The sequence below is a fragment of the Notamacropus eugenii genome, chromosome 2, assembly GCF_028372415.1.
Source record: "Notamacropus eugenii isolate mMacEug1 chromosome 2, mMacEug1.pri_v2, whole genome shotgun sequence".
In the NCBI taxonomy this organism is placed as follows: domain Eukaryota; kingdom Metazoa; phylum Chordata; class Mammalia; order Diprotodontia; family Macropodidae; genus Notamacropus; species Notamacropus eugenii.
The window spans coordinates 158,768,597-158,796,392 of NC_092873.1; the positions used below are offsets into that span (position 1 = coordinate 158,768,597).

The 27,796-nt window shown below is 39.5% G+C and overlaps 1 protein-coding gene across 1 annotated transcript in view; it reads left to right on the forward strand.

Moving 5' to 3' along the window:
- The window catches only part of NT5E (5'-nucleotidase ecto), an 84,106-nt gene extending 58,266 nt beyond the window's left edge, over positions 1-25,840 (forward strand). The window contains exons 4-9 of the mRNA XM_072642759.1: positions 8,740-8,940; positions 12,403-12,557; positions 15,731-15,836; positions 16,529-16,678; positions 22,214-22,414; positions 24,451-25,840. Of these exons, the coding sequence (XP_072498860.1) occupies positions 8,740-8,940; positions 12,403-12,557; positions 15,731-15,836; positions 16,529-16,678; positions 22,214-22,414; positions 24,451-24,611 (974 nt within the window). The 3' untranslated portion in view covers positions 24,612-25,840. The remainder of the gene's footprint in view (positions 1-8,739; positions 8,941-12,402; positions 12,558-15,730; positions 15,837-16,528; positions 16,679-22,213; positions 22,415-24,450) is intronic.
- Positions 25,841-27,796: the final 1,956 nt, after the last annotated feature.

Below are 27,796 nucleotides of genomic sequence, written 5' to 3' on the forward strand. Positions count from 1 at the left end.
TTATCCTTGTTCCTTCTAGTTATATCCCATTTGATTCAATCAATCAATAAGCATTTATGAAGGAGGGAAGGAAAGAAGAGGGACCTGACCTACCCCATGTTTGAACTGGGAGAGGGAAGCTGCATCACCAAAACTGCAACAAATAAAAAGTTCGAGAGACGTAGTTTCTGGGTAATTAACAGTCATTTTATTTTTTATGGCTAGTGAGTAATTAATAAAAGGATTGATTATCTGGCCACCTCTCTTGAACCAAAGAATCCTCATAGAACCCACTCAGCACTTTATATGCCCCTGAAAGTGTGGGTGTCCCTGAGGGCAGAAATCAACTCTGATTGGTTAATAGGTAATGAAAGAATGAATATTACCAGAGGTGGGCTTATTCTAATAAGACTCTGGCAGGGGTGGGGAACCTATGGCCTATGTGGCCCTCTAAGTCCTTGGGTGTGGCCTTTTGACTGAGTCCAAGTTTCACAGAACAAATTCTTTTATTAAGTGGATTTGTTCTGTGAAGTTTGGATTCAGTCAAAGGGCTGAACTTGAGGACCTCAAGGGCTACATGTGTTCTAGAGGCTGCAGGTTCTCCACCCCTGGGGAATGTGACCCTGATCACTCATTTTTGGTCAAAGAGACTTTTTAATTTTTTTTTTTAGAAAAATATTAAAACTTAAATGCGTGACAAGAAAAGAAAAATAAACATAAATTTAAATATGAAAATAAGAAAAGAAAAAAACATGTCATGTGCACAACTGAACGTGGAAGAGGATTCAAAATATGTAACAATAACTTTCCATTTCAAGAAAGCCTATATATTAAATATGGCACACTGTGTTAAAAGCTGTCCATCTTTTCTTTGCTTCCTTGTAAGTCTTCTTTTGTTCTCTGCTGTACAGTTTATATTTTGTTCTTTTTTTCCCCGTTCCTCCTCCTTCCCCCAACAGCTAAGCATGGATATATTTCTATATAGACATATACATACTTATATACACATATGCACACACATATATACACATAAACATAAACTTTCCCTAAGAGATTCTACTCCTAATCTTTGTTTCTATGTTTGTGTGTATCTTCCTATCTCTCCTAACTCCTCTACTGCACTTCTACCCATTTCCTTGCCCTCCTATTACTTAACCTACCCCCTACACAGTTCTTTCTTTATCCTCCCCTTTCCATAAATCAGAATACCCTTTTGTATACCCTTTTGACCTATTCCCTCACCTTTCCCTCTAGAGATCCCTTCTTTATTCTCTTTCCCCTCCCTGTCCCCTTAGAGTTTTATTTCTTTCTAAATTTAGAAGACTTTTATACTGTTTATATATGTATTTTTCTCTCTTGAACCCATTCCCTATGAAAGTAGGTCTCCAGAACTAATAGGCTCCCTCCCCCATCTAATTCCTCTGTATTGTTTCTTCCTTGTATAAGATAATTACTCCTTTAGCTGTTCTTGAATGATTTTACTTTCTAAAGTCATATAATACTCTGCTCTATCCGAATTTTTCTTATAAGCTACCTAATTACTAATAACAATCTTAGACAAAGGTTTTACATTTTACATACGTAGAAAGTAAACAGTCTATCCTTACTGAGTCTCTTGTAATTGGACATTGGTATGTACCTTATATTTCTCTTGGTACTTGTATGTCAAATCTTCTATTAAGTTCAGGTTTTGTTTTGTTTGTTTTTTAAAATATCCTGAAAGTCTAGCAATTCATTGCATGTCCATTTTTTTCATTCAGAATTACCTTAGCTTTGTTGGGTATGATATTTTCAGCCAGAAGCCCAGTCCTTTTGCTCTCTGATACAGTGTGTTCCAAGACCTGCTATCTTTTAGTGTCACCGCTGCTAGGTCTTGTGTAATTCTAATTGTGGTACCATCATATGCAAATTGTTTTTTTCTTATTGTTTGTAATAGTTTGTGCTTGAGCTGGGGGTTCTGTAATTTGACCACAATATTCCTCTGAGTTTTCCTTGTATGATTTCTTTCAGGGGGTGATCAGTGGATTTTTTCTATTTCTATTTTTCCCTCTTGTTCTAATGCCTCAGGACAATTTTCTTTAGTTATTTCTTATATTATTGTATCAAGATTCTTTTTTTCATCATAGCTTCCAGGTAGTCTGATTATTTTTATGTTTACTCTTCTTGATCTGTTCTTCAGATCAGTTGCTTTTCTTATGAGATGTTTCACATTCTCTTCTATTTTTTCATTCATTATATTTTGAAGTTTTTTCTTGCTCTCTTATAACTTCACTGGCTTCCCCTTACCCAGTTCTGATTTTTAAGGAGTCATTTTCTTCCTTAAGATTCTGGATCTCCTTTTCTAATCGGTTGACTTTCTTTCCACAGTCTTCTTGTTTTTCTTGGATTACTCTTATTTTTCTTTTTAGTTTTTCCTCCATCCCTCTCACTTGATTTTTAAAGTCTTTTTTAAGTTCTTCAATGAATTCTTTTTGAACAGGTGATCACTTGACATTACTATCTCTGGGGTAAAAGAGGATTTCTTTGCTTCAGTATCCTCCTCCGAAGATGAACTCCTGTCTTCTCTATTTTCATAATAGCTTTCTATGGTTGGATTCTTTGTCCTTTGCCTGTACAATTTTTTTGTAATAGTTTAATTTTTATAATCACTTCTAGTCTTGGAGGATGGGGGTGATGCCTCTGGCCTCAAACCCTCTTCAGTTCTCCCCTCTGACCCTGAACTCAAACCATGACTTCCAGCCTCCTGTAAGTGCCCACAGCCAGTGCCATCCCCACCCCATTGCTTTTGCACTCAGTGGACATGTGCTGCTTCTTGCCCCCACCACTTCTCTGCAGCACAGCTGGGTCTGGCGTTCCTTGTCAGTAGAAGTCCTCCATCTTCCTGGGCTCAGATGCTTAACTCCCCTCACTGTCCCAGGGGTAAAATTTCCTGTGTCTGGGGCTGAAGCAGCCTCCCAACCTAGCTAACCCTAGCACTGGCACTTACTGTTTAAATGGTCCCCTAGCCTGGAGCTGCATATTCTTCACAAGGAAAACACCTCGTCCTGGGATTTTTCTTCAGATCTTCTCCAATTGTCCCAGGAGGACGTGGATTCTGCCCCTTCTCTTATTTATTTTCACCACTCTGTGTTCATCCTGAGGTGCTATTTTATCTCTTTTGAGGAGGAAAATCTTGAGAGCTTGAAATTTTCTGACTTACTCTTCCCATATTCCTCTCCCAAAGAGATTTATCTGTTCTCATAGCACCCCATCTAGGATAATCTAGACAAAAGGGGGAATCCACTTCCACCCAGACCTGCCTGACTAAATCACAATGGACCAGCATCTACCAGTTCACCTAAACTAAAATTTCTTTACCTTTTGGTTAGATCTGAGTTTTCCCAGTGGGATACATCTGCCCAAGATTTCATCTTATCATCAGTCTTGCCCTTCAAAGGCTGGCTGATTTCTGAATGAGGAAATGGGAAGGGGAAAAACTTTAGTCCCAAATCAATAATTGATTATCAACGTAACAGAGAAATAATAATTTCTCTCAAAACACTGGTAAATGTTAGTCCCATCACATGTGACAACCCATACACATATATATAGCATGTAGTCAAAATAAATGCAAGGTAGTTTAGAAGGGAAGGCACCAGCAGCTGGGGAATCTGGCACTTTACAAATCTTATTTGATAATGTTGCTGTAAGAAGATCATGCTTGAGCTGGAACTAGTATCTCAGACTCAGATTTCTCAAAAGCTGGGAAGATCCATTGGGTTTCTAAAGTTAGAGGCTGGTACCATAGAGGGAGAGAGGCTGATTCAATCACTTGATTCAGATGAGGAATATTGCTGTGGAACTTGTATTTCTGCTGTTAGTGGTTTTATGGGTTCCATTGGAGGGGAGAGGGAGGGATGTCAAAATAAGGGTGAAGAGAGGCTGAAGTCTTTGCTACCTGAGCAAAGCCTAGTGGTCCTTGTGGCTGGTAATGGGCCACATCATTTCCAGGCTCTCCTTGGTTCTTTGTGTAGACTAGTTAGCATGTGAGTGGCAGAGAACAAAAAAGAGTATTAAAAGAAAAAGTCTTAGGTCTGTGGATCTAGTCGTCTAAGAGATGTTTAGTTTTCTTAGGTAATGTTTGCCCTCAGATCGAACAGCAGTTTGGGTCAGGGTAGCTCCTTTCCCCTTCAGAAAAATAGGTGAAAGGCAGCTAAATAAAGTCTAAGGAAGAGGAGAGTTTTGCAAATTATCCATTTCCTATCATGAATCTCCTAGTATCTCCAACAGACTCCTTAACTTTCCTATGCACATATATCCTTAATCAGTGAATTTTCAAAAAAAAAAAATTATGATTGTATTTAAATTATTATTTTCTTCATAATACTTTTTATTTTATGCATTTAAAAATATAATTTTGAGAGGGGAACCACAAGCTTCACCAGACTGCCAAAGGTTTCGTAAACTTGTAAGAAGTTATTTTAACTTGGTCTCTGGGGAAAGAGTTGAGTACAGGGTCACCCTGCCGCCTTATGGATATTTCTGAGAATTGCACTCCCCCTCCCCCATCCCTGACTATTTCACTACTATTCATTCAATAAGCATTTATTAAGCTCCTATTGTATGATGGATATCACTAACCTTGAGTCAGAAGGCCCTGGGTTCAAGTTCTGCCTCTGACACACCCAGGCTTGTGTGGCCCTGGGTAATCTCAGTGTTCTAGGCAACTCTCCTAAGACTATATCCTTAGGTCCTATCTATCTATGTACGCAGATCTACACTGGTAGAGGGAGTTGCCTCACTGGGACTTCCCTGTACCAAGGGAATCACAGGTCCACTAAAAAAAAAGTGCTGCTCACTATGGAGATAAGAAAACAAAGACAGAAACAAAACAGTCTTTGTACTCAAGTAGTTTGTATTTTATTTCAAGGAAACACCATGAACACAGATAAGTAAATACAATGTAGTTGGGGATGGAAAAAATGAGGGCATTATCAATTTAGAGAAATTCTCTCGTCTCCTTATCCCTTCCCTCCCCATGCCAATTTCTGGAATGCTCCAGTTCCTATCCCATCCCCGTTAGCAGAATTTCCCAACAACTTAAAATAGTTGTGGTTCTGGGAATAGTGTGGGACTGGCTATGAAAACTGTTGAAATAGTATGGTGATCTCAGCCATCCTGATGTCCATAGGGCTACTCAAGGTCTATGAACACCCTTCATCACTTGGTAATTTCATTGCGAAAGTTCTAAGGCAGTAGTATGTAGAGTAAACACCCGTCATCACTCAGTACTTTCACTGGAATCTAGAAGACAAGATCTCACCACATCTCAGATCTCAGGTCCTTCCTGTGCTATACTTGTGCACACATCTCCTTTTTTTTGTTTATTGGTTGGCTTTCAAATCAAGACCAAGACCATTTTTCATAGGATGCAAATAGATGAGAAATAGGGCTTGGCAGTCTTTTTTTTTTTTAATTTAGAAATCCTGGTTTGTACAGAATTTTATGCCCTTGGATAGAAGCCTCAGGGTGAGACTTCTTTTGGCTTATTCACCCTGTTTGTTCTTCTTACAGATAAATAGGCTTCCCTGGTAGAGTGCCATTGGAAGATGCCTTCAATCTAGTCAAGTGTGGTCTGTCTTTTCCTGGCACAGATGTCAGTTGTGAAGATAGTTAAGCCAGAAATACTCATTCTAGTTCTGTGTTGGACACAGAGAGTGAGAAAGAAACCAGGAGTGAATTCTAAGACTGGATTTGAGAAAGAGCATGGAAAGAACAAGGCTGAAAGACCTGGGTTCCAGGACTGAAATCTGCCTCGTAGTCCTTCTATGACCTTAGAAGAGAGGTGGTACAATAGACTGGGCACAGGGCTTGGAATTAGAAAGACATTTACAGCTGTGTGACCTTGGGCAAGTCAGTTAGACTCTCTGTGCCTCGGTTTCCTTATCTATAAAATGGGCATCATAATAGCACCCACCTCACAATGTTGTAGCATGAAGATAAAAGAAGTTGATACATGTAAAGCACTTTGTAAAACTTAAAACTCTCTATAAATGCTACTATTATTATTAAATCATTTAACTGCCCTGAGCTTTTGTTCCTTTTCAATAGTATTTTATTTTTTCAATTACATGTAAAGACAATTTTTTCAATTAATTTTTATATAATTTTGAGTTACAATTTTTCTCTCTTTCCCTACTTTCCCCTCTCCAAGAAGATAAGTTATTTGATCTAGGTTATATGTGTGTAATCATATAAAACTATTTACATATTAGTCATGCTGTGAAAGAAGAAACAGTTTGCAAAACAATTACGATTTGCAAAAAGAAAAAAAATTAACAAATGAAGATAGTATGCTTCTATCTGTTTTCAGACAGACCCCATCAGTTCTTTCCCTGTATGTGGTTAGCATGTTCCATTGGGTATTGTATTGCTGAGAAGAGCTAAGTCAGTCATAGTTGATCATTGCACAGTGTAAGATTCGATTTCTTTATGGAGAGTTATTTAGCTGTTCAGTCATTTTGTAGTCATGTCCATTTTGCCCCCTGTCCAACTCTTTGTGATCCCATTTGGGGTTTTCTTGGCAAAGATACTGGAGTGGGTTGCCATTTCCTTCTCCAGCTCATTTTATAGATAAGGAAACTGAGGTAAACAGGGATAAGTGACTTAAGTTAAGGGTCACACAGCTGGTAAGTGTCAGGACAGATTTGAACTCATGAAGATGAGTCTTACTCTGGTCTGGGCACTCTACCCACTTTTACCACTTAGTTGTCTTTGGAGAACTTCTCAGTAAGTTCTTGGACCTTGTGAATCCATAGTTTCCTGAACTCACTGGGCAGCATGTGGTTTATCTTCTTATTGTTTCTGTAACCAGTGTTGGGCATCAAGACCTGACCCTTGAGTTATCTTTCAATGGTATTGTCAGTGTTTCTGGGTTTATGCCAATGTCACGTAATCTTGACCTATCAATCTCAGATGAATTTTTGGGTTCTTTTCTTGACTGTTTGAGTCTTCATGTCTGAGGGCAGGCATGTGCCTGGTGAAGAAATAGGAAAGAGACGGAAGGAAAGGTCAAGAGTAGGGGCTGATTTCCTCCCATCTTCATGCTTTTGTTTTGGCTGCTCCCCAATTCTGGTGGGCACAGCCACCTCACTTCTACCTTTTGGTTTCCTTTGAACTCCGCTCAAGTGCCACCTTTGACATGAATCCTTTCCTAAGGATCCTATCAACTTCCAGTGTCCTCTCTTTGCCCTCCCCCCCATTACTCCACAAATTTACCTTACATTTCTTTTGCATATATTTTTAAAATGTATTTGTTAACTCCTTAAGGTCAAGGGCTATTTCATTTTTGTCTTTGTGTAGCCAGGGCTCCATAAATGCTTGTTTGATTGCTTGATTTACTTTTGATAATCAGAAAAATTTTCATCACGTTTTTGGACACCACAGTCTGTTACATTAAAACCCCAACCTGCCTGTGGCTCTGTGTGATAGGAATACAACAGAAGATGTGCAGAGAGCCCTATGTGGCTCTCTCATGAGCATAACCTGAGCCCACTGGCCCCACTCTAGAATCTCCAGTAGGATCACAGTTATAAAGATAGACTTCAGGCATCAAGACATGGCAAGATTGTATAGGCTTTCCCTATCAGAGCCCATGCTGCCCTATTCATGCTTATAGAAAATGCAATTCTTTCAGCCAGTAGAATGTACCTTCCTTGAAGGCAGGGATTATTTTGCAGTGCTTAATAAGTATTTGGTGGATTGTTGAATTGAATGATGTCCACAAAGCATGTAATAGATACCCTAGTGCAGGTTAGCTCCTTGCTAATTTACAAAATGACTCTCTGAAGAAACCTCCCCCTCTCCTTTGTAGAAGCCAGGGATCCACAAGGGTACAACACTGCATAAAATGTCAGCTTTTAATGTATTTATTGAACATTTGTTTATTTTTTTCTTTACCTTTTTTTTAAAAAAATCTTTGTTATAAGGGGTATATATACATATATGTATATATGTATATATAAATATAGATATATATGCTTCCTTCTCTGAAGGAAAGAGGACTACAAAGGAAAATTTGACATAAAAACAAAAGATAAGAAAAATCTACTTCTTTGAAGAAAAAAAAACACAACCACTAAAATGACTTTCTAGTACAAAGATTTTTAACCTGGGTCTGCAAACTTGCTTTAAAAAATATTCTGATAATTGTATTTCAATATAATTGCTTTCCTTTCTTGTATATCTGTTTCATTTTATGCATTTAAAAATATTCAGAGGATGGGCCAGTAGGTTTCACCAGACTGCCAAGAGTGATACAAAAAAGATTAAAAACTCTTGCCAAGTCAGCAAAGCCTGGCACTCCACAATTACAATATGACCTAACTGCCCATTGGGACATCTCAGTGAGAGGTGGTAGCTTTCGGAATTGAACTATCAATGTGTGGAGGTCCATAACCAGAAAGTTGACCAGCAAGTGATGAGAGAAAGGGAAGATATATGTACCAGCCAATGGAGAGCATGGAAGGGGGTAAAGGGTGGGATGCACCTAAAGAATCACAACAATAATGAAAAGAATCCCTCAAGTGGATGTATGAGTGTTTGTGGTTAAAAGTGGGGAAAAAACCCAACCTTGGCAAACTCTTTAGACAGCATTTCTGGGGGAATTCCCTAACTATCTTCAGGATTGGGTTAGTACTTGACTAACTTTTTGTAGAAGCCAAGACAGAGACACAGCTGTGAACACAGGCTTACAGGATTATGTTACCCTTTTGGTTTCAGGCCGTCCTCCTCCATCCAAGGAAGTGCCTGCTGGGGACTATCCATTCATAGTAACAGCTGATGATGGGCAGAAGGTCCCAGTTGTTCAAGCTTATGCATTTGGAAAATATCTGGGGTACCTAAATGTTGAATTTGACAATGAAGGAAATGTAGCCACGTCACATGGAAATCCTATCCTTCTCAACAGCAGCATCCAAGAAGGTACATGAGATTGGGGAACTGGGATGGGTGGGGGATTTTGCCAAGTCCTGAGGAAGAAGAGGGTGACTGTTTTTCTTGCTTTGTTTATTTCAAAACAGAAATACTAGAAATCTATTAAGAAATCTAATTCTTCTAGACTACTGGAAACCCTCTTCCTCTCTGCTAGCTACACCTGCTGCTTTCTTCCACCTTTTAAAAATGTTTAATCTGGTTATTGAAACTCACATCTGGTTAATTTTTAGTTGATTTTTTTCCAGGTAGAAGTAGTAACACCACCAAGGAAGATAAATGTTTAGATAACATGACAGAACCTTTCTCTTAGCACTGAGAAGTCTAACAGAACCATTGAATGACTGGCATGGTCGGCATATGGTATAAAGGCACTGGTCCCCAGCAAAGACTAAACATCACCTGTTGGTTTTTCATATTTAAATGTTTTCCTTGGTTTTAGTTTTTTATGTTCTTGGGGGAGGGGAGTTTGTGCTCTATCTTTATACACTCCCAGTCTACACAAATTAATGGACCATGACCAGTTTCTAGAAGACAGATTGGGATGCGCAACATTACCTTGGGAGCACAAGTTTATAAACTCCTCTTTCTTCAGTTTATCAGATAACCAAGAACTAAGAGATTTGTGATAATTTAGAGACTAGAAAAGCTTAGATAAAAGGCTGGCTCTTAGTATGTCCTAACTTGCCCCAGCAGTCAATGGCCTGCCCCAAAATGGTAGTGTCTATCTTCATACTTTGACTACTATACCGTCTGCCTCCTACATCTCTCTCCATCCCATAGAGTGGGTGTATCCACAGTCTTCATGGTCATTAACCCTGTTACTCCCTCTACCGCATGTACACACTTCCCAGTTCTTCTCTACACCTCCATTCCCAACACACATTCTAGCCATAGGTGAAAATTTTTCTACTTAGCTATTGATCATTGTTTTTTTACATTTTCCTTTCATAACCTGCACCTCTCATCCCTTTCTCCCCCCTCACACCCACTGTCTAGAAAAGGGAGGAGCAGATGGAAACTAGGAAGGGACAAGATGGCAGCTGGTCCAGAACAGGGGTGGTAGCAGGATCTGTCTTAGTACAGTTGCCTACTAGGCTAGACATTTTCCATTTTCTGTACCCTCCTTAGGCACCTTAAAACATGAAAGGAGGAAGGGGGAGTAGGGTACACACTAGAGATATAACTTCAGTGATAATGCATAACAGGAAGTGGGGGCTGGGAGCAAAAATTTCTCCCGCCTTTACCCCCCACTTGCAAGAGCAGGGTCCAGTTGATAGCCTTAATGTTATTCAGTTGTTTCAGATGTGTCCTACTCTTTGTGACCAAAATTGAGGTTTTCTTGGCAAAGATACTGGCATGGTTTGGCAATTCCTTCCCTAGCTCATTTCATAGATGAGAAAAATGAAGCAAATAGGGTTATGTGCCTTGCCCAGGGTGACTCAACTAGTAAGCATCTGAGGCCAGATTCAAACTCGTGAAGATGAAGATGAGACCACAGGCCTGGCACTTTTTGCACTGTGTTACCTAGCTGCCCTGATAGCACTAATAACACTAGGCAAACACTGGAGATCCCTTTTCTACTTATCGTAGGTATCAGTGTCTCCCCCAACATTTCTTCCCCCTTTCCTCCTTCTGGTTCCATGTTTCTCCTCTCCCATATGCCCAGGGCTTGCCAACAGAGAAAGCTTTGCATAGTGGTGTAGTGAAAACACTGGATGGTGGAAGGAAAGAAGATGGGAAGGCAACAAGCATTTATAAGTGCCTACTATGTGCCAGACGTTGTGCTAAGCATCTTACAGACATTATCTCATTTTATCCTCATGGAAACTCCTGGAGATGGGTGACTATAAATATGAGGAAACTCAGACAAATAAAGGTTAAGTGACTTGCCCAGGGTAACGCAGTTATATCTGAATCCAGATCTGGATGCCAGTCTTTGTGTCTCCAGGTCCAGAATTCTAACCACTTGTACCACTCAGATGCCCCTGTCAAAAGGTCCAGATTTAAAGTCTTGGCTCTGACATTGACTGGCTATGTGAAGCCAACCAAGTCACCTCATCTCTCCAGCCTCAGTTCCTTCATCCATAAAATGGGATCATAAGATTCCACCTTCTACAGGAAGGCTTCCCCAATCCTGTTTAATTCCAGTGCCTTCTCACTGTTAATTATTTTCTATTTATCCTGTATGTAGCTTGATTTGTACACATTTGTTTGCATGTTGTTTCCTATAATGTTGTTGGGGTGGTTAGATGGTACAGTGGATGGAGAGCTAGACCTGGAGACAAGAACACCTGAATTCAAATCCAGCCTCTGATACTTACTGTGTGACCCTGGACAAGTCACTTAGCCACTACATGCCTCAGTTTCCCCATCTGTAAAGTGGGGTAGTCATAGCACCTACCTCCCAGGATTGTTGTGAGGATCAAATGAGATGACTGTAAAGGACTTAAAGTGCATGGTGCCTACTAAGTATATATGTAATGTATATTAAGTTATATATGTATATATATATATTATATTTATATATAATTATGTGTATGTAATATATAATTATATACATAAAATATACACTTATTTATATATGTTACTATATAGTATATGTATATGTATATGTATATATAGATATACTACGTTGTAAGTATATAAATGTAAGCTAGTACATAGTAAGAATGTAAATGTTAGCTATTAACATGATGATAATGATGCTTTCTCCCCTATTAGATTGTAAGCTCCTTGAGAGCAGGGACTGTCGTTTGGCACTTTTTGTATCCCTAGTACTAACTACAGTGCTTGGCATGTAGTAGATACTTAACAAATGTTTGTTGAGCAATTGATATTAATTATGAAACAAATAAAAAGGAATTTTATTAAAACACTACACATTAACAGTATCCTATTTAAAAAGTCATTTTCCTGTGCATTCTTCTCATTCTGGGTACCACGTCACTCTGATTGTATCCTCTACGTATATGTCCCTGCTCCTTCTGATGGAGTCACCATCAGACACTATCAGTTTCCTCATCACGTCTGCATTCCTCAGGCTGATCTTTATCTCGCACAACATCATTAACTGGAGCCCATCCTTCCCCAAGCCCCAACTATCAATCACAATGTACCCTGTAGTGTACCTGAACCAGGTGCTGTCAAACTATATGATGTTTTTCACTTTTGCCAGCTCTGGCTGACTGAAGGGCAAAATATCCATTTTCAAAGTTTTTATTTTCCAGAATTACTAGGCTCAACTTTAAAATCTCTCTCAATCCTGGAACCGTCAAGTTTACTTGTACCTTTGATGACTTTAACCAATCTTTTTTAGATGACATTGTACTGTTGGGTCAAAATATAGTGTGCCAATGTGCACATGATGATCAGCTTGACATGATTCCAAGAATCAGGTGTGGTGTAAGGTTTATGAACCAGCTCAAACCACAGGATTTGTTTCTCTCCTAGATCCATCCATAAAAGTAGAAATCGACAGGTGGAGGGTAAAACTGGACAATTATTCTAAGCAGGAGTTAGGGAAAACCATTGTTTATCTGGATGGCTCCACACAATCCTGCCGTTTTATGGAATGCAACATGGGGAATTTGATTTGTGATGCTATGGTAAGTGATGCCTCTAAAACCACTAGTACATGATTTTAGAGTCTTGCGACTGGCAATTTTAAGTGTGTGGCACTGGGGAAGTTTCTTTTTAGATATGTGTGTATACATTTTTAATATTTTTTTTTTGCAGTAACCTACAAGTAAACTCAAGGCATTGTGCTTCCAAACTTGGGAACCCAGTTTGGATGTTCATTGGCACTTCAGTTGGGCACTCATAACATTAAGCACATCCAGAAAGACTCATATAGAATTAGGGTCATTGCTATTTAGGACATATGTTAAAAAAAAAAATCTATCCATTTGAGAACTTGACATTGGTTGTCTAAAAATTAGACAAGATTTGTTTTTCATTTTAAAAAATGATCTGAATATACACAAAAGGCCTATCTGAATACTATATGGGCATTGTTTGGACTTAAATTGGTTAGATTTAGCTGTCCAAAAGTCAACAGGTCCACTCAGTGTTTTTGTGCTACCTTTGTAGCTTTGCTTTCAGAAATCCCTTTGCTTGATGGAAGAGCAGCATTTTGCACAGATGAAAAACATTAAACAAGAAAGGGCAATTTTTCTATTAAAAATGTTATTGCTGAAGAAATAGAGGACTGCATATGTCAGGCTTTTTCAATGCGCTGGTTAATTTTGCTGAACTTTTTAAAGTTTTATGTTTTGGGGGGTTTGCTGTTTTTAATTCATTGTTATTAGGAGTGACCGTGGGAGAGGACAGGAAAAAGATACACTGGGAAATGTGTTAAAAACAAGATAAATTATTATTAAAATATACATTATTTTACATTTTCTAAATATAAAAATATTTTTTATGTTGCTGAAGAAATGTCAGCAAGATCATATAACTTACTTTGCCCAGGTGAAAATTACAAGCCCATGCCAACAGACAAGCAGTAGTACCTGCTCTCTATTAAGGAGCTAGCCTAGAACATAAGAACAATGAACTGTGATTCCAAAGGCCTGGCTCTATCCCTTAAATATCTATGTGACCATTGGCAACACACAATTTTTCTGAGCCTCATTTTCCTCAGTTTTAAAATTAGCAGAGGCATTAGACCTATGATTTCACTGGCATAGAGAACTTCCATTTGAGGAAACTCCCCCAACCAATGCAAATTGGCATCTTCTTTGCAACTTCTAGAATGTAAAAGAGTTATCTAGAACACTGAAGTATTTATTGCGTAACCTGCCCAGGGTCACAGCCACCAGGTGTCAAAGGCAGCATTTGAATCTAAGTCTTCTTGGTTTCAAGGCTGGCTCTTTATTCAGTATGCCCAGTTGCCTCTCAGCCATAAAGAAAGGATAATAAAATTATACAACCTATTCCTCAGAATTGACGTTAAGGAAATGCTTTTGTACATGGCCAATGTGCTATGTAAATGAGAACTCATGTTAGAGCCAAAGTCTCTCTGGTTAGAGTTCTCTTTGCTCATAAAATACTCACTAACTGCCCAAACGTGCTAACCTCAGTGATGCATCTATCTTCTTTGTCTATTAGTTTTATCCTTTGTAAGATGGGAATACTCCCCAGTGCCATAGAAAGCTAAGACTATAAGTGCCAGGGGAGTTCCTGATTTGCATTGGTGAAAAAAGAATTTCCACATCAAAGATATCACAGGTTTATACCAAAAAAAACCCCTAGAAAATCAATGAGAATAATACTGTACCTATCAACACCACTAGTTCAATGTAATATTTAATTTATTAGACCTAAAAATTCTGTAAATGCAATGACCAGAGGACTGACGGAAGTATGCTACCTACTTTCTGAAAGATGTGACAGGCTTGAGGTGCAGAATGTAACACACATTTTTTGGATATGATCAATCTGCGAGTTTGTTTAGCTTGATACTGTATTTTCATTGTACATATTTTGTTTTTCTTTTTCTCAAGGGGAAAGGAGGTGGGAAGGGAGAGAACAATGATCAAATTAATTCTCTTTAAAAAGAATTAACTATATAGACTGAGTACCCCCAATATAAGGGAAAAACATGTCTCCTGAGCACAGAATAGAGAGTAGCTTCTTTGGTTCATATCTACAGAGAAACTGAGAACTGGCATCCTATGTTCAAGATGGCCCTATCTCTTTCTTTCCTGAGACTTACACAGTAGAAGGAACATCATGATAACACCCTTAATTAGAATGCCTGAGTATTCAGCCAAGACCTTTGTGATCCCACATGAAGGATGAGCAGAGCAGTCATGTAGAGAGCTCATCCAACCACAGACCTGGCAGAAATGAAGACTTGAAGGATGTCCATTAAGTTGGCTTAACTCTAACCCAGGCTGAGAATGGGAACTGAGTATATGTGATGGAGTTTCCTCAGAGGACGGCACAGAATACAAACTATCAGATAAAAAGAATTAATCCCTATTAGATTGTAAATTGCTTGACAGCATGTTTGTCTTTCTTTGTATCCTTAGTGTTTAGCATTGAAACATGGTCGGTACTTAACAAAAGCTAACTGACTTAACTTGAAGGAGATTAGTTACTCTCTGAAGGTACCTGAATTCTTCAGGTCAATAAAGTTATCACCTAAAGGAATAATTTTTTGAACCCTAAAGGCCTGAAAGTATTCAGGTGCCTTCTCAGACTGAGCTGAATTCTCCTTTTCCCTTCTTAGTCACTGTTTCTAAAGAAAACACAAAGGACTCCCATATTAAATGGAGAACGTTATTCTTTAGGCTTTGGAGCTCCTACTAAGGCATTTCTTCATAAATTTTCTGATAGCATTTATTAAGCACTTACTATGTGCCCAGGCACTGGGATATGTGCTGGCAGTAAAATGATGAAATTTTAAAGAGTACTAGCCCTACAGGGCAATGCCCCCCATTCTACTGGGAGAAAACTGTACATACACAAATAAGTATGTATAATTTCAGCAGCTAGAATGGGGAAAGAATGTGGAATCAGGAGAAGACTTTTGCAGGAGGTGGAGCTTGAACTGAGCCTAGGAATTCTCCAAAAGGCAGAGGTGAAGAGAGAGAGAGCACTCCAAGAATGGGGCACAGCCTGAGCAAAGGCACAGAAGCAGTATGTAAGAAAAGGATTTTAGAAGGAGCAAAAGTAATTTTGCTTCCAAGTTTTGTGCCAGATGAGTTTCTGGGGTCTTCACTGAGGAAGAAAATGCAAAAATGTTTGAGATTATTTTGTGCTCCTGTTACAGATTAACAACAACCTTAGACATCCTGATGAATTGACTTGGAACCATGTTTCCATGTGCATCCTCAACTCAGGAGGCATTCGAGCCCCCATTGATGAGCAGAACAACGGTATGTTCCTCCAGCTGGCTTTGGGTCTTGGGAATGTGGCTCATCTTGTCGCTACTGGTGATGGTTCCATCTTGTAGACAGCTACCTAACTTCAGGAAATTCAGCCCCAAGAGCATCACAGGGCTCAAAACTGGAAAGGACCTTAGAGCCAAGAGCTTCTCATTCTGAGTATCTAACAATAACTAACATTTATATGGTGCTTTCTATCTACCAAGCACTGTGCTAAGTGCTTTATTGTTATTATCTCATTTGAGCTTCAGAGCAACCCTGGGAGGTAGGTGCTATTATTATCCCCATTTGACAGATAAGAACATTACCAAAAGAGGTTAAATGACTTGCCCAGGGTCACACAGTTAGTGTCTGAGGCCAGATTGAACTCAAGTTTTCCCATCTTCAGCCCAGACAGACTATCCACTGCACCACCTAGGGACCCCAACTAACAGAAACGAGAGGATGGTTATATTTCTGGGGTAGTTTAAAAGCTAAGCCACGTTGCCCAAGGGCAGAGAGTACAGCTAAGGGTCCTCCCAGAACTCCCATGGCCATTACAGTTAGGATACAATGGATGCTGCTCTCTGCTCTCTTCTCCATCCCTTTGATCATCCCTAACCCCAACCCCTAGCATTAAGAAGATGTTCATTTGGGGTTTCTTCCAATTGATCCTCTGTTGATGTTGTGCTCCCCCTGCACAGGTACAATCACATGGGAAAACCTGGCTGCTGTCTTGCCCTTTGGGGGCACTTTCGACCTAATGGAGTTAAAAGGCTCCACTCTGAAAAAGGTCTTTGAGCACAGTGTACATCGCTATGGCCAGTCCTCTGGAGAATTCCTGCAGGTGGGCGGTAAGTTTTGTATCCTCTCCATCCTGCCTGTGCTGAGCCTTCCTGATTTTACAGCTTAGAAGGTAAACTCTCAGATCATCTAGTCTAGTGTACCCTTCTCATCTGGTAGATGAGAAAACGGAGGCCAGGAGAGGCAAAGTGCCTTGCCCATGGTCACAATCCATGATGATAGAAACTTTATATCCTGACTCATCAGTTCAGTTCTATTTCTGCCACACCATACACCTCCAGCCCTCGATCTCTAAACCAGGCTTTCTGCTGTCAGCTCACCTTGTGGCTGGCCTTTCTTCTGTCTTTCTCTTGCCTTCTATAGAGAACAGATCCTGCCACTTTACATGAGGCAAAGCTCCAGGCTCTGACTGAAAGGAATGCTTATTGGTGTCCCAGGGTCTCTCCTCTGAGCTGATACCCCAAACTTGGCATTAGTCAACTTCCTTTGAAAAAGGACCTTTTTAATGCTATCCAAACCCAGAGAGAGAATTGATGGTGTCAGAATACAGACTGAAGCATATTTTTTTTCTTTATTTTTCTTGAGGTTTGGGTTTTTAGTTGGGTTTTTTTTTTTTGGTCTTTTTTTTCACAACATGACTAATATGGACATGTTTTGCATGACTACATATGTATGACCAATACTGAATTTCTTACCTTCTCAATGGGGGGAAGGTTGGAGCGGGAAAAAAAGAAGAGATTTGGAACTCAAAGCTTTAAAAACCAATGTTAAAAACTGTTTTTACATGTGTCTCGGGAAAAATAAAATACTAAATACATTTTTAAAAGAAATTCAAAAGAAAAAGAAAAAGCTTTTTTAAAATTCAGGGTTTAAGATTTTTTTAAGTTCATATGGATTTTTAGGATCATAGATTTTTTTTTTTCAGCCAAAGAGAAAATAAGTTTATTAAAGATTTCCCATGTTTGGTAGATTCTTTTTTTTTTTTTTTTGGATTACATGATTTTATTTTTATTTTTATTTTTATTTATTTAACTTTTAACATTCATTTTAACAAAATTTTGGGTTCCAAATTTTCTCCCCTTTTGTCCCCTCCCCCACCCCAAAACACCGAGCATTCTAATTGCCCCTATCACCAATTTGCTCTCTCTTCTATCATCCCTCTCTGCCCTTGTGTCCATCTTCTCTTTTGTCCTGTAGGGCCAGATAACTTTCTATCCCCTTCACCTGTATTTCTTATTTCCTAGTGGCAAGAATATTACTCGACAGTTGTTCCTAACACTTTGAGTTCCAACTTCTTTACCTCCCTCCCTCCCCACCCCTTCCCTTTGGAAGGCAAGCAATTCAATATAGGCCAAATCTGTGTAGTTTTGCAAATGACTTCCATAATAGTTGTGTTGTATAAGACTAACTATATTTCCCTCCATCCTATCCTGTCCCCCATTACTTTTATACTCTTTTGATCCTGTCCCTCCCGAGTGTCGACCTCAAATTGCTCCCTCCTCCCCATGCCCTCCCTTCCATCATCCCCCCCACCCTGCTTATCCCCTTATCCCCCACTTTCCTGTATTGTAAGATAGGTTTTCATACCAAAATGAGCGTGTATTTTATTCCTTCCTTTAGTGGAATGTGATGAGAGTAAACTTCATATTTTTCTCTCACCTCCCCTCTTTATCCCTCCACTAATAAGTCTTTTGCTTGCCTCTTTTATGAGAGGTAATTTGCCCCATTCCATTTCTCCCTTTCTCCTCCCAATATATTTCTCTCTCACTGCTTGATTTCATTTTTTAAAGATATGATCCCATCCTCTTCAATTCACTCTGTGCACTCTGTCTCTATGAGTGTGTGCATGTGCGTGTGCATGTGGGTGTGTGTAATCCCACCCAGTACCCAGATACTGAGAAGTTTCAAGAGTTACAAATATTGTCTTTCCATGTAGGAATGTAAACAGTTCAACTTTAGTAAGTCCCTTATGACTTCTCTTTGCTGTTTACCTTTTCATGCTTCTCTTCATTCTTGTGTTTGAAAGTCAAATTTTCTTTTCAGCTCTGGTCTTTTCATCAAGAATGCTTGAAAGTCCTCTATCTCATTGAAAGACCAATTTTTCCCCTGAAGTATTATACTCAGTTTTGCTGGGTAGGTGATTCTTGGTTTTAGTCCTAGTTCCTTTGACTTCTGGAATATCCTATTCCATGCCCTTCAATCCCTTAATGTAGAAGCTGCTAGATCTTGTGTTATCCTGATTGTATTTCCACAATACTTGAATTGTTTCTTTCTAGCTGCTTGCAATATTTTCTCCTTGATCTGGGAACTCTGGAATTTGGCCACAATGTTCCTAGGAGTTTCTCTTTTTGGATCTCTTTCAGGCAGTGTTCTGTGGATTCCTTGAATATTTATTTTGCCCTCTGGTTCTAGAATCTCAGGGCAGTTTTCCTTGATAATTTCATGAAAGATGATGTCTAGGCTCTTTTTTTGATCCTGGCTTTCAGGTAGGCCCATAATTTTTAAATTGTCTCTCCTGGATCTATTTTCCAGGTCAGTTGTTTTTCCAATGAGATATTTCACATTATCTTCCATTTTTTCATTCTTTTGGTTTTGTTTTGTGATTTCTTGGTTTCTCATCAAGTCATTAGCCTCCATCTGTTCCATTCTAATTTTGAAAGAACTATTTTCTTCAGTGAGCTTTTGAATCTCCTCTTCCATTTGGCTAATTCTGCTTTTTAAAGCATTCTTCTCCTCATTGGCTTCTTGAACCTCTTTTGCCAATTGAGTTAGCCTATTTTTCAGGGTGTTATTTTCTTCAGCATTTTTTTGGGTCTCCTTTAGCAGGGTGCTGACCTGCTGTTCATACTTTGCTTGCAAGTCTTTCATTGCTCTTCCCAGTTTTTCCTCCACCTCTCTAACATAATTTTCAAAATTTTCTGAGCTCTTTTTGAGCTTTTCCCAGGTCTGATCCCATTTAGTGGGCTGGGATACAGAAGTCCTGACTTCCGTGTCTTTCCCTGATGGTGAACACTGCTCTTCCTCATCAGAAAGGAGGGAAGGAGAAACCTGCTCACCAAGAAAGTAACCCTCTATAGTCTTGGTTTTTTTCCCTTTTCTGGGCATTTTCCCAGCCAGTGACTTGACTTCTGAATATTCTCTTCCCACCCACTTCACCTCCAGATCCTCCCAGCCAGTGCTTGGGGGTCTGAGATTCAAATGCTGCTTCCCAGCCTCAGGGCTTGGGGTGGGAGCAGGGCTGCTATTCAGTGTGAGATTAAGTTCAGGTGCTCAGGTCAGGGCAGGGCTGCCTCTCGGGCTCAGTTCCCTCAGAGGGTTTATGCAGAGAGCTTCAACAATGGATCCGAGCTCCTGCCTGCTTGGGGAGCCCGGTCTGCTCCCGCCTCTGCTGCTGCCTCCTGAGGGGGCCTGAGTTATGGGGGCACCCCACTCTCCTCTCGACCCGCCAAAGAGACCCTCTCACCAACCCCGTCACCTGTGGGTGGAGGGACCCGCGTGGCCGCTGGAGATTCCATCCCTGAAGCCGGCTCGGATCTGCTCCTCTCAGTGCCGCGGCCGCGGCAGGGCTGTGCTTGGCTCCCAGTCTGCAGCGCCCAGTCCGTGGCACGAAGGACCTTTTGCGAGAGGTTTGCAGGTCCCTCTGGAACAGAAATCTCCTTCGTTCCACTGTTCTGTGGTCTCTGCTGCTCAGAATTCGCCGTGAGTTCCTTTTTACAGATGTTCTATGGGTTGTAGGTTCAGAGCTATGTGTATGTGCCTCTTTCTACTCCGCCATCTTGGCTCCGCCCCCCTCAGGATCATAGATTCTTAAGGAATATCTTGTCTAATCTCCTCAACTTACAGACAGGAAAACTGAGATCCAGGAGATTAAAGTGACTTGTTTAATATCACACAGTAAGTGATCAAACTGTTAAGTGAACTCATGTCTTCTAACTCTAAATCCAGAGCTTTGTTTCACTGTAACACACTGGAGTTTCAAAATCAATGGGTGATGTTTTAAGATCCAGTTTTCTCTCTTTTTTTTAAAGTTCTCATTAATGATCCCATTCCCTTATTTTGTTTATAATTATGAATGACAAGGGGATTCTCTCCAGATCACTTGTGACACTTAGTTAAAAGGGCTAGGAATAGGGATGAGACCCATCACAGGTAAGAGAACTCTGTTAACCAATATAGTCTCACCTTAACAGTTTCAGGGAGTTAGTACAAAAAACATCGAGTGATCTGAGAAGCTGCTAAAATATTCATCCCCTGATGTCCTCCTGAAGGGAAAGCAGGACTTGGTTTCTCCTTCATGTCTCAGACTAGTTTACCTGCCCTCATCACGTTGCACGATTTGCTGCTGCCTTTTGGGGTTAATACACTGTCTCCTTGGTGCTAGGGAGCAAAGACCACTGGAAATAATGGGTCCAGAGCCAGGGGGGTGGGTGCTCCCCTAGCCTCAGATGCTGGATCCCTGCCCCTCTCCTGCTTTTCATCTTGGGACAGATAACAAGCTCAAACCCTGCCCCTAGAGGAGGCACCTGGACTGTTTTCTACGATGGAGCTGCTGCTGGCCCAAGGTCTGTGCAAATGCCCTCTCACATTGTCCTGGCTTTCCCAAGTGTTTCTTTCAGGTTGCAAGTTCTTTTAAAACCTGTGCTTTCCAGCAAAGAAAAAAAAGGCAGTGAAAGGTTAAATGATTTGGCCAGGATCACATGGCCAGTATGTGTCAGCGGCAGGATTTTAAACTCAGGTCTTCCTGGCTTTAAAACTGGCTCTCTGTCCGCTATACAACACTGCGGTCTGTCTCCCTGTCTCCCTCTCTTCATATACATATATGTATGTATACATGTAGTCTCAGTGTCTGTGTGTGTGTATATGTACACACACACAGTCCCAAAAGTCTTAGTGCAGCTTAGATTTTAATAAGCTTAAACTGCACTAAGATTTTGGGGACATATCATATATTTAAAATTTTTTATTACTGTATTTTATTTTTAGAACATACTCATTTCACTTATATTCTTTCCTTTCCCTTACCCAGAGAGTCATTTCTTATTAGCAAAAATAAAGAAAAAGAGGAGTGTTTCAGCAAAACTAACCAACACATCAACCATGTTTGAAAGTATACACAATGTTCCTTAGCTCCCACACCCTACTTCTGCAAAGAAGGGAGGGAGGTGAATTTTCTCTTCTTTTGAGGATCAGAGTAGTCATTACATTTGCAAGCATTGAGAATTAACAATAATCAAACAATATGGAATTAACAATTCCATATACTAATGGCGTTTATTTTTCCACTTACATTGTTGGCATTGGGTACACTGTTCTCCTTGTTCTGTTTACTTCATTCTGCATTGGTTCATATTTCTTCCTATGGTTCTCTGGATTCTTTTGGTTTTGTAATTTTTTACTTCATGTATCACAATTTGTTTAGATATTCTCTTTTGTGCAACTCTAGTCACAATATCCCTTGGAATAGTTGTGCGTTCTTCCCCCATTCCCCCCCTTCCAGTGCGATTTCCATTCAAGACATTGTCAGACTTACATTCTTCAGAAACACCTGGATCCAGCAATAACTTAAATACACATTTCTTTCCTAGGAATCCATGTAGTATATGATCTGAAACAAAGCCCTGGGCATAGAGTGGCTAGTCTAGATGTTCTTTGTACCAAGTGCCGAGTGCCAACTTACATGCCTCTCCAAATGGATGAAATCTACAAGATTGTCCTCCCAAGCTTTCTTGCTGAAGGTGGGGATGGATTCCAAATGATTAAAGATGAATCCTTGAAGCACGATTCCGGTAAGCCCAAGTACCATTTTATTCTCAGCACACTTCCACACACACATGGAGACCAGTACTTTGTGAAGACAGGCAGGATGGAAAAACCAAAACCAGATCATTATCCTGCTCTGGGACTTGACTTACCTCATTCCTAAGTTATTTAGCATGAGAAGATTTGGAACGAAAAATCCATAAGCAAAGCAACAGCTGATATTGAAAGTTTGTCAAGTTCTTTACATGCATTATTTTTTTCATTTAAACTTCACAACAACCCTGTGAGGAAGGTATTATTATCTACATTTCACAGAATCAGAGATCTAGAGCCAGAAGGGACCTCAGGAATCATCTAGTGTGACCCCCTCATGTTAAAGGAAAGCGAAGCTCCATGATATCATATGACTTCCTGAGGTCACCTAGGTAATAGAGGTTAGAGGCAAGATTTGAACCCAGGTCTTTCTAAGTCCAACACTATTTCCTCTATTCCAAACTTCTCTCTGAAAAGCCAGGTTTTCCTTTCTGGGTACTCTCACCTTGTATCTTGGCATAAATAGGTCATATCAGGTGGAGAGATAGTGAAAAAAAGAATCTCTTTTTTTCACCAGCACTTTCTTCTAATGAAATAACATGAGAATCAATCCATCCACAAACATCTGTTAAGCACCTACTATGTGCCAGACACTGTCCTAAGCACTAGGAATACAAATTGAAAAGGAACATAGTTTCTGCCCAAAGCAGCTTACATTCTAACAGAAGAGAAAATATGTACCTATTGTAAAATATGTTAGATATATACAAAATGAATTCTAGAAAGCAGTATTGAGAGCACTAACAGGTCGGGGAACCAGAAAAAGGAAGAAAGAGAAGTTCCATTTGAACTAAAATTTGGTTTCTAAGAGAGGAGTGGAAGGAAAGAGGAAGTAGAGAGCCACAAGGAGTGACCTTGATGCCAGGGATCACTCCATGATGGGAAGGCTGGTAGTGTGTTCAAGAAGGAGGAAGAAGTAAGGAGGAGAAGGGAACATGAAATCTTGTAAGTGCTATTCCACTAATAGTGGAAGTTTTTTCATGCCCTTCTCCCTCTACCATCATGAGTGTTTCTGCTCAATTCCAAATCTTTCAGGCCCAGGCTAAGATGTATTAGGAATTCTATGGACTACAATTTCTGGTCAGACAGAAGAACATCCAGAAAGTTGACTGAACCCACCAGGGTCAAGACAAACACCATTTCAGTTTACCACAACACTCTTACCAATCTGGTTTGCTCTGTGCTCCTCTGCCTTACATACATTATTTCCATATCCAAAGGTGAAGTCTCAATAGTGCGTAGAGGACCAGCTTTAAGGTCATGAAGATCAAGGTTCAAATTTTACCTCTGACACACACTAGCTCTGTGACCATGAAAGGTCACTTAACCTCTCAGTGACTCAAGCAGCTTTCTAAGACTGAAAGTTACAGGGGAGCTGCTCTTCTACATTGCTGAAGAGAGTTTCCATACCAGGAGTTTCCTACACTGATGGAATCCCAGGTGTGGGATACTCAGTGATAACACATTCCTCATATCTGAGCTATAGACTTTCCTAAGTATACTACAATTATCTATCTATCTATATTCTTATATATTTAGAGTCAAACTGCATTGTTCCCCTCTCCCTCCCCCACCCCCGTCTCATTTTGGAGGTCAAACTCCCATATTCTCTCTTGCCCAGCTTCATTTTATGGATTAACCTCTGACCCCATGACAGGATCAAACAAGAGATGTCTCCTTTCTTCTCTCAACACATTTAACCTTGGCCTACTGACTGCCCACATCCCTATAGGAAGGAGGGAAGAGGCAATGATGGTAATAACACTCTTTTCCACTCTTGTCTATTCCTGCCCTTTTCAGGCAGGCAAACTTTTCTTAATAGCTTAATCCCAAGAAGAAGAATCAGAAGATTGATCTAGTTCTCACTGTATTTCTATCTATCAGGTTTATGGAAATCCCTCTTCAATATCTCCTTTCCTCCCTCGTTCTTTTTTTGCTGCCCGTGATTTTCTCTGTGTTTGTTTTCTAGGTGATCAAGATATCAATGTAGTTTCTGAATATATCAACAAAATGAGGGTAGTTTATCCAGCAGTTGAAGGCCGGATCAGATTTTCCTCAGGCAGTCACCTCCAAGCAAACCTCTTCATCTCCCTCACATTTTTGGTACTGAGTTTGGTGCTTTACCATTAACTGAGTTTTTTCATGAAATTTATAGGAGTGGGGGGAAAAATGATTGCTCTGCAAGTGTTAAAAAAATCAAAACTTTGGATAGTGGTTAAGGTTCTGATTTGTGCTCAGTTACCTACCATTATGAAAGCACACAGGTCTCCTTGCAGCTTTCTGAATATTGTAACAACTCATTAATGGGAATGGGGGTGGGGAGCAGGAAAGAATGGAAAAGCAGTGGATAAACAAGAAAGACACAAGCCAGTGTCCCATACTAAAGTTAACTAAACATTATAGTTTTTATGCCTTAGTATTCAATGGGCAACAAAACTGTAAGAAATACTAAGTTGGTACAACTTCCCAGGCAATTAAAAAAAACACAGATACTTTAAGTCCAGTAAAGATGGTCCTCCTTTTCTATAACCAAGCCAGGATGTCACTTCCAGAAGTGCAGATAATTTCAGAGAGATGCTTCTCTCATCATCATCACCATCATTTGGTCTATCTAGGGCACTGAAAGCATTGTTTTTGAGCCATACTGATTCAGTGCTCTTACTGCATGAAGCAGGCAGTGGATATCTTGTCACTAATGTGATGCAAGTTCCAAGGCAATATTTTCCTTTAAAAAAAAAAAGGGGGCTTTGGATTGGAGTGGCAGTGTGGTATAGTGCACATCCTTGGAGTCAGAAAAAACTGACTTCAAGTCCTGTCATTGACATACTTAGTTATGTGACCATGAGCAAGTCATTTAACTTCCCAGTACCCTGACCAGATTCCTAAAATTTTTAAGTACAAAAATTTAAAGTACAAATTTTAAAGTAAAATTTTAAGTTCAATTTGCTTTGGTACAGGGAATTTTCACACCAGGATTTCCTGATGTGAAAAAACTCAGACCTTTTTTTTTTAGAGACCTTTCATTACATTTCATTTGGATATATATATATATACACACACACATATATATATATATATATATGCATACATACATTCACACATATACGTGTGCCTAAGCAATTGCACATGATTAGTAAAGAATAGATATTTCAAGTAGGCTTGAAAACAGGCCTGCACCCATTCTCAGTGGACACATGTCAAATTTTTAAAGACAGAATCATACTGATAACAAAATTTTGGCAGCCTTCTAGATACAACAATTTTGCCCCAGTTTCTCAGTCACACGAATTTTATGAACTAAATATGTAAAAATGTACATATGTGGACTGTCTGACCCCTTTTATCAAGACCCATAAAAAGCTGCCTACCTTTCTGTTAGGTAAACTACAAAGAAAACACAAAAAGAAGCTACAGCAGGGAGCAATAGAGTAAAAAAGGAAAAGCTGACTCTCTGAGGATAGATCCCCTGCATGGAGTAGAAGAGTATGCCCCCAAGATTAAGTATTTGCTGAATGATGCTGCTTACCAGTGAGCCCTATAAACAAAATAGAAACCAATGGTTTTCTAGTCTTTCAATTACCCAGTTTCACTTACTGGTACAATAAGATGTCTCGGAGGAGTTTCCTAGCAAGACTGAACCTAGGTTCTCCAAACAGAGAAGAGAATCTGTCCTGTGCCCTTAATTCTCTAAAGAAGAAAGTTTTATCGAACCACAGTAGTCTATTGGCCTTAGTCTGGTATCTGTTTAACCAAGGTGCTCAAGTGATATTAGGATAGAATATTGTGACCAAATCCTGCGTCCACTGTTGAAAATTCTACAGTTAGCATTAAGCACCAAAGGCTGCTGGTAGGAGGTATTCAAACAATAACTCTTAGGATACAGAGGATCAGATTTAGGTCTGTGACTTTAGAAATCATCTAGGGTCAACCCCTTCGCATTAAAGACAAGGAAACTGAAAGCTAGAGATGAAGTGACTTGCCCAAGATAACCCAAAGAGTAAATGGCAAAAAAATGTTTTTCCTTTCACTCCTCCCTTCCCATAGCGGAAGCACCAGGAGAGTAAAACAACTTTACAAAAGGGTTGTCATGTTTCCTAACCTAGAGTGCTTGGAAGCTACATTGTCAACTTCCTGGTCAATCCATGCACATACCCATACCACTCTGGCAAGGAAAAATCTTGTAAGAAATCAGAATAAAAATAAAGGCACTGTAGGAAGGGGAAAAATATAGGGAGGAGAGGATGGAGATAGGGAAAGACTGAAGTACAACTCGTACTAACTTCATTGTAATCCATTCTAGCGATCCCAGAAATATTGGGATTGCAGGCTTAGTAACTGAGGAGAAGGATCAGGATAAGAGGACTTCCCTTTAAATAATTACTTGCTATGACATAGTAATAGCCATGTAAGATGACACACATAACCAATCCAAGAGTAAGTAGGAATCTTGACTGAACAAGTAGGAAAACAGCTGCTGACAGACCTCATTTTTGTCTTTTCCTTCCTGTGTCCAAATAAAGTAGCCTAATTGAAAATATCCCAATACAAATCTTAGTTAAAAATTTTATTTAAATAGGTTCGTGCACTAAAATAATGCTTTTCTGCACGTCGATGAACTTAACAGTTGGATGAACAGTAATGTCATAAAAGTTCAACATCTGAGAAAGCTAAGTTTTAGATATCCTCATTTCTTATTTTTTTACGCTGGGTTGATAAAATGGGTTGGACATTATTGAAGTCCACTAAAAAAATTAGATTTTGCACTTTTTTGAATGTAAAAAATATAAATTATTTTATGATGGTATTAAAGAATGTTGATAAAGTAGCATAGCGTACTTTGCAACTGTCATGTGCACTATGTATAAACTGCAAGCAATAAAGTTCATTAAGAACTAGTCTTGAGTAGTAACTGCTATCCACACAGTGTATGTATGTGTATGTACAGATGCATGTATGTGTATCGTTGTATATGTTTGCATATAACCATATACGTATGTTCACACGTGTGTACATATATTTGTATGTGCATGTATATTTCTATATATGTATAAAAGGGTGTGTGTGTGCATACATGCATGTATCTAATAGAACAAAGCTGAAATTTTTGACATTCTCTTTTTGGTGCTTTCTTGAATATTACAAATAATTAGCACTTCAAGAAGCATCCATGATCCCAATGCCCTACAGCTATCATCATCTCTTAGAAAGGCAAAATTTCAATTATCTCTCATAAAAGAGGCAAGCAAAAGACTCATTAGTGGAGGGATAAAGAGGGGAGGTGAGAGAAAAACATGAAGTCTACTCTCATCACATTC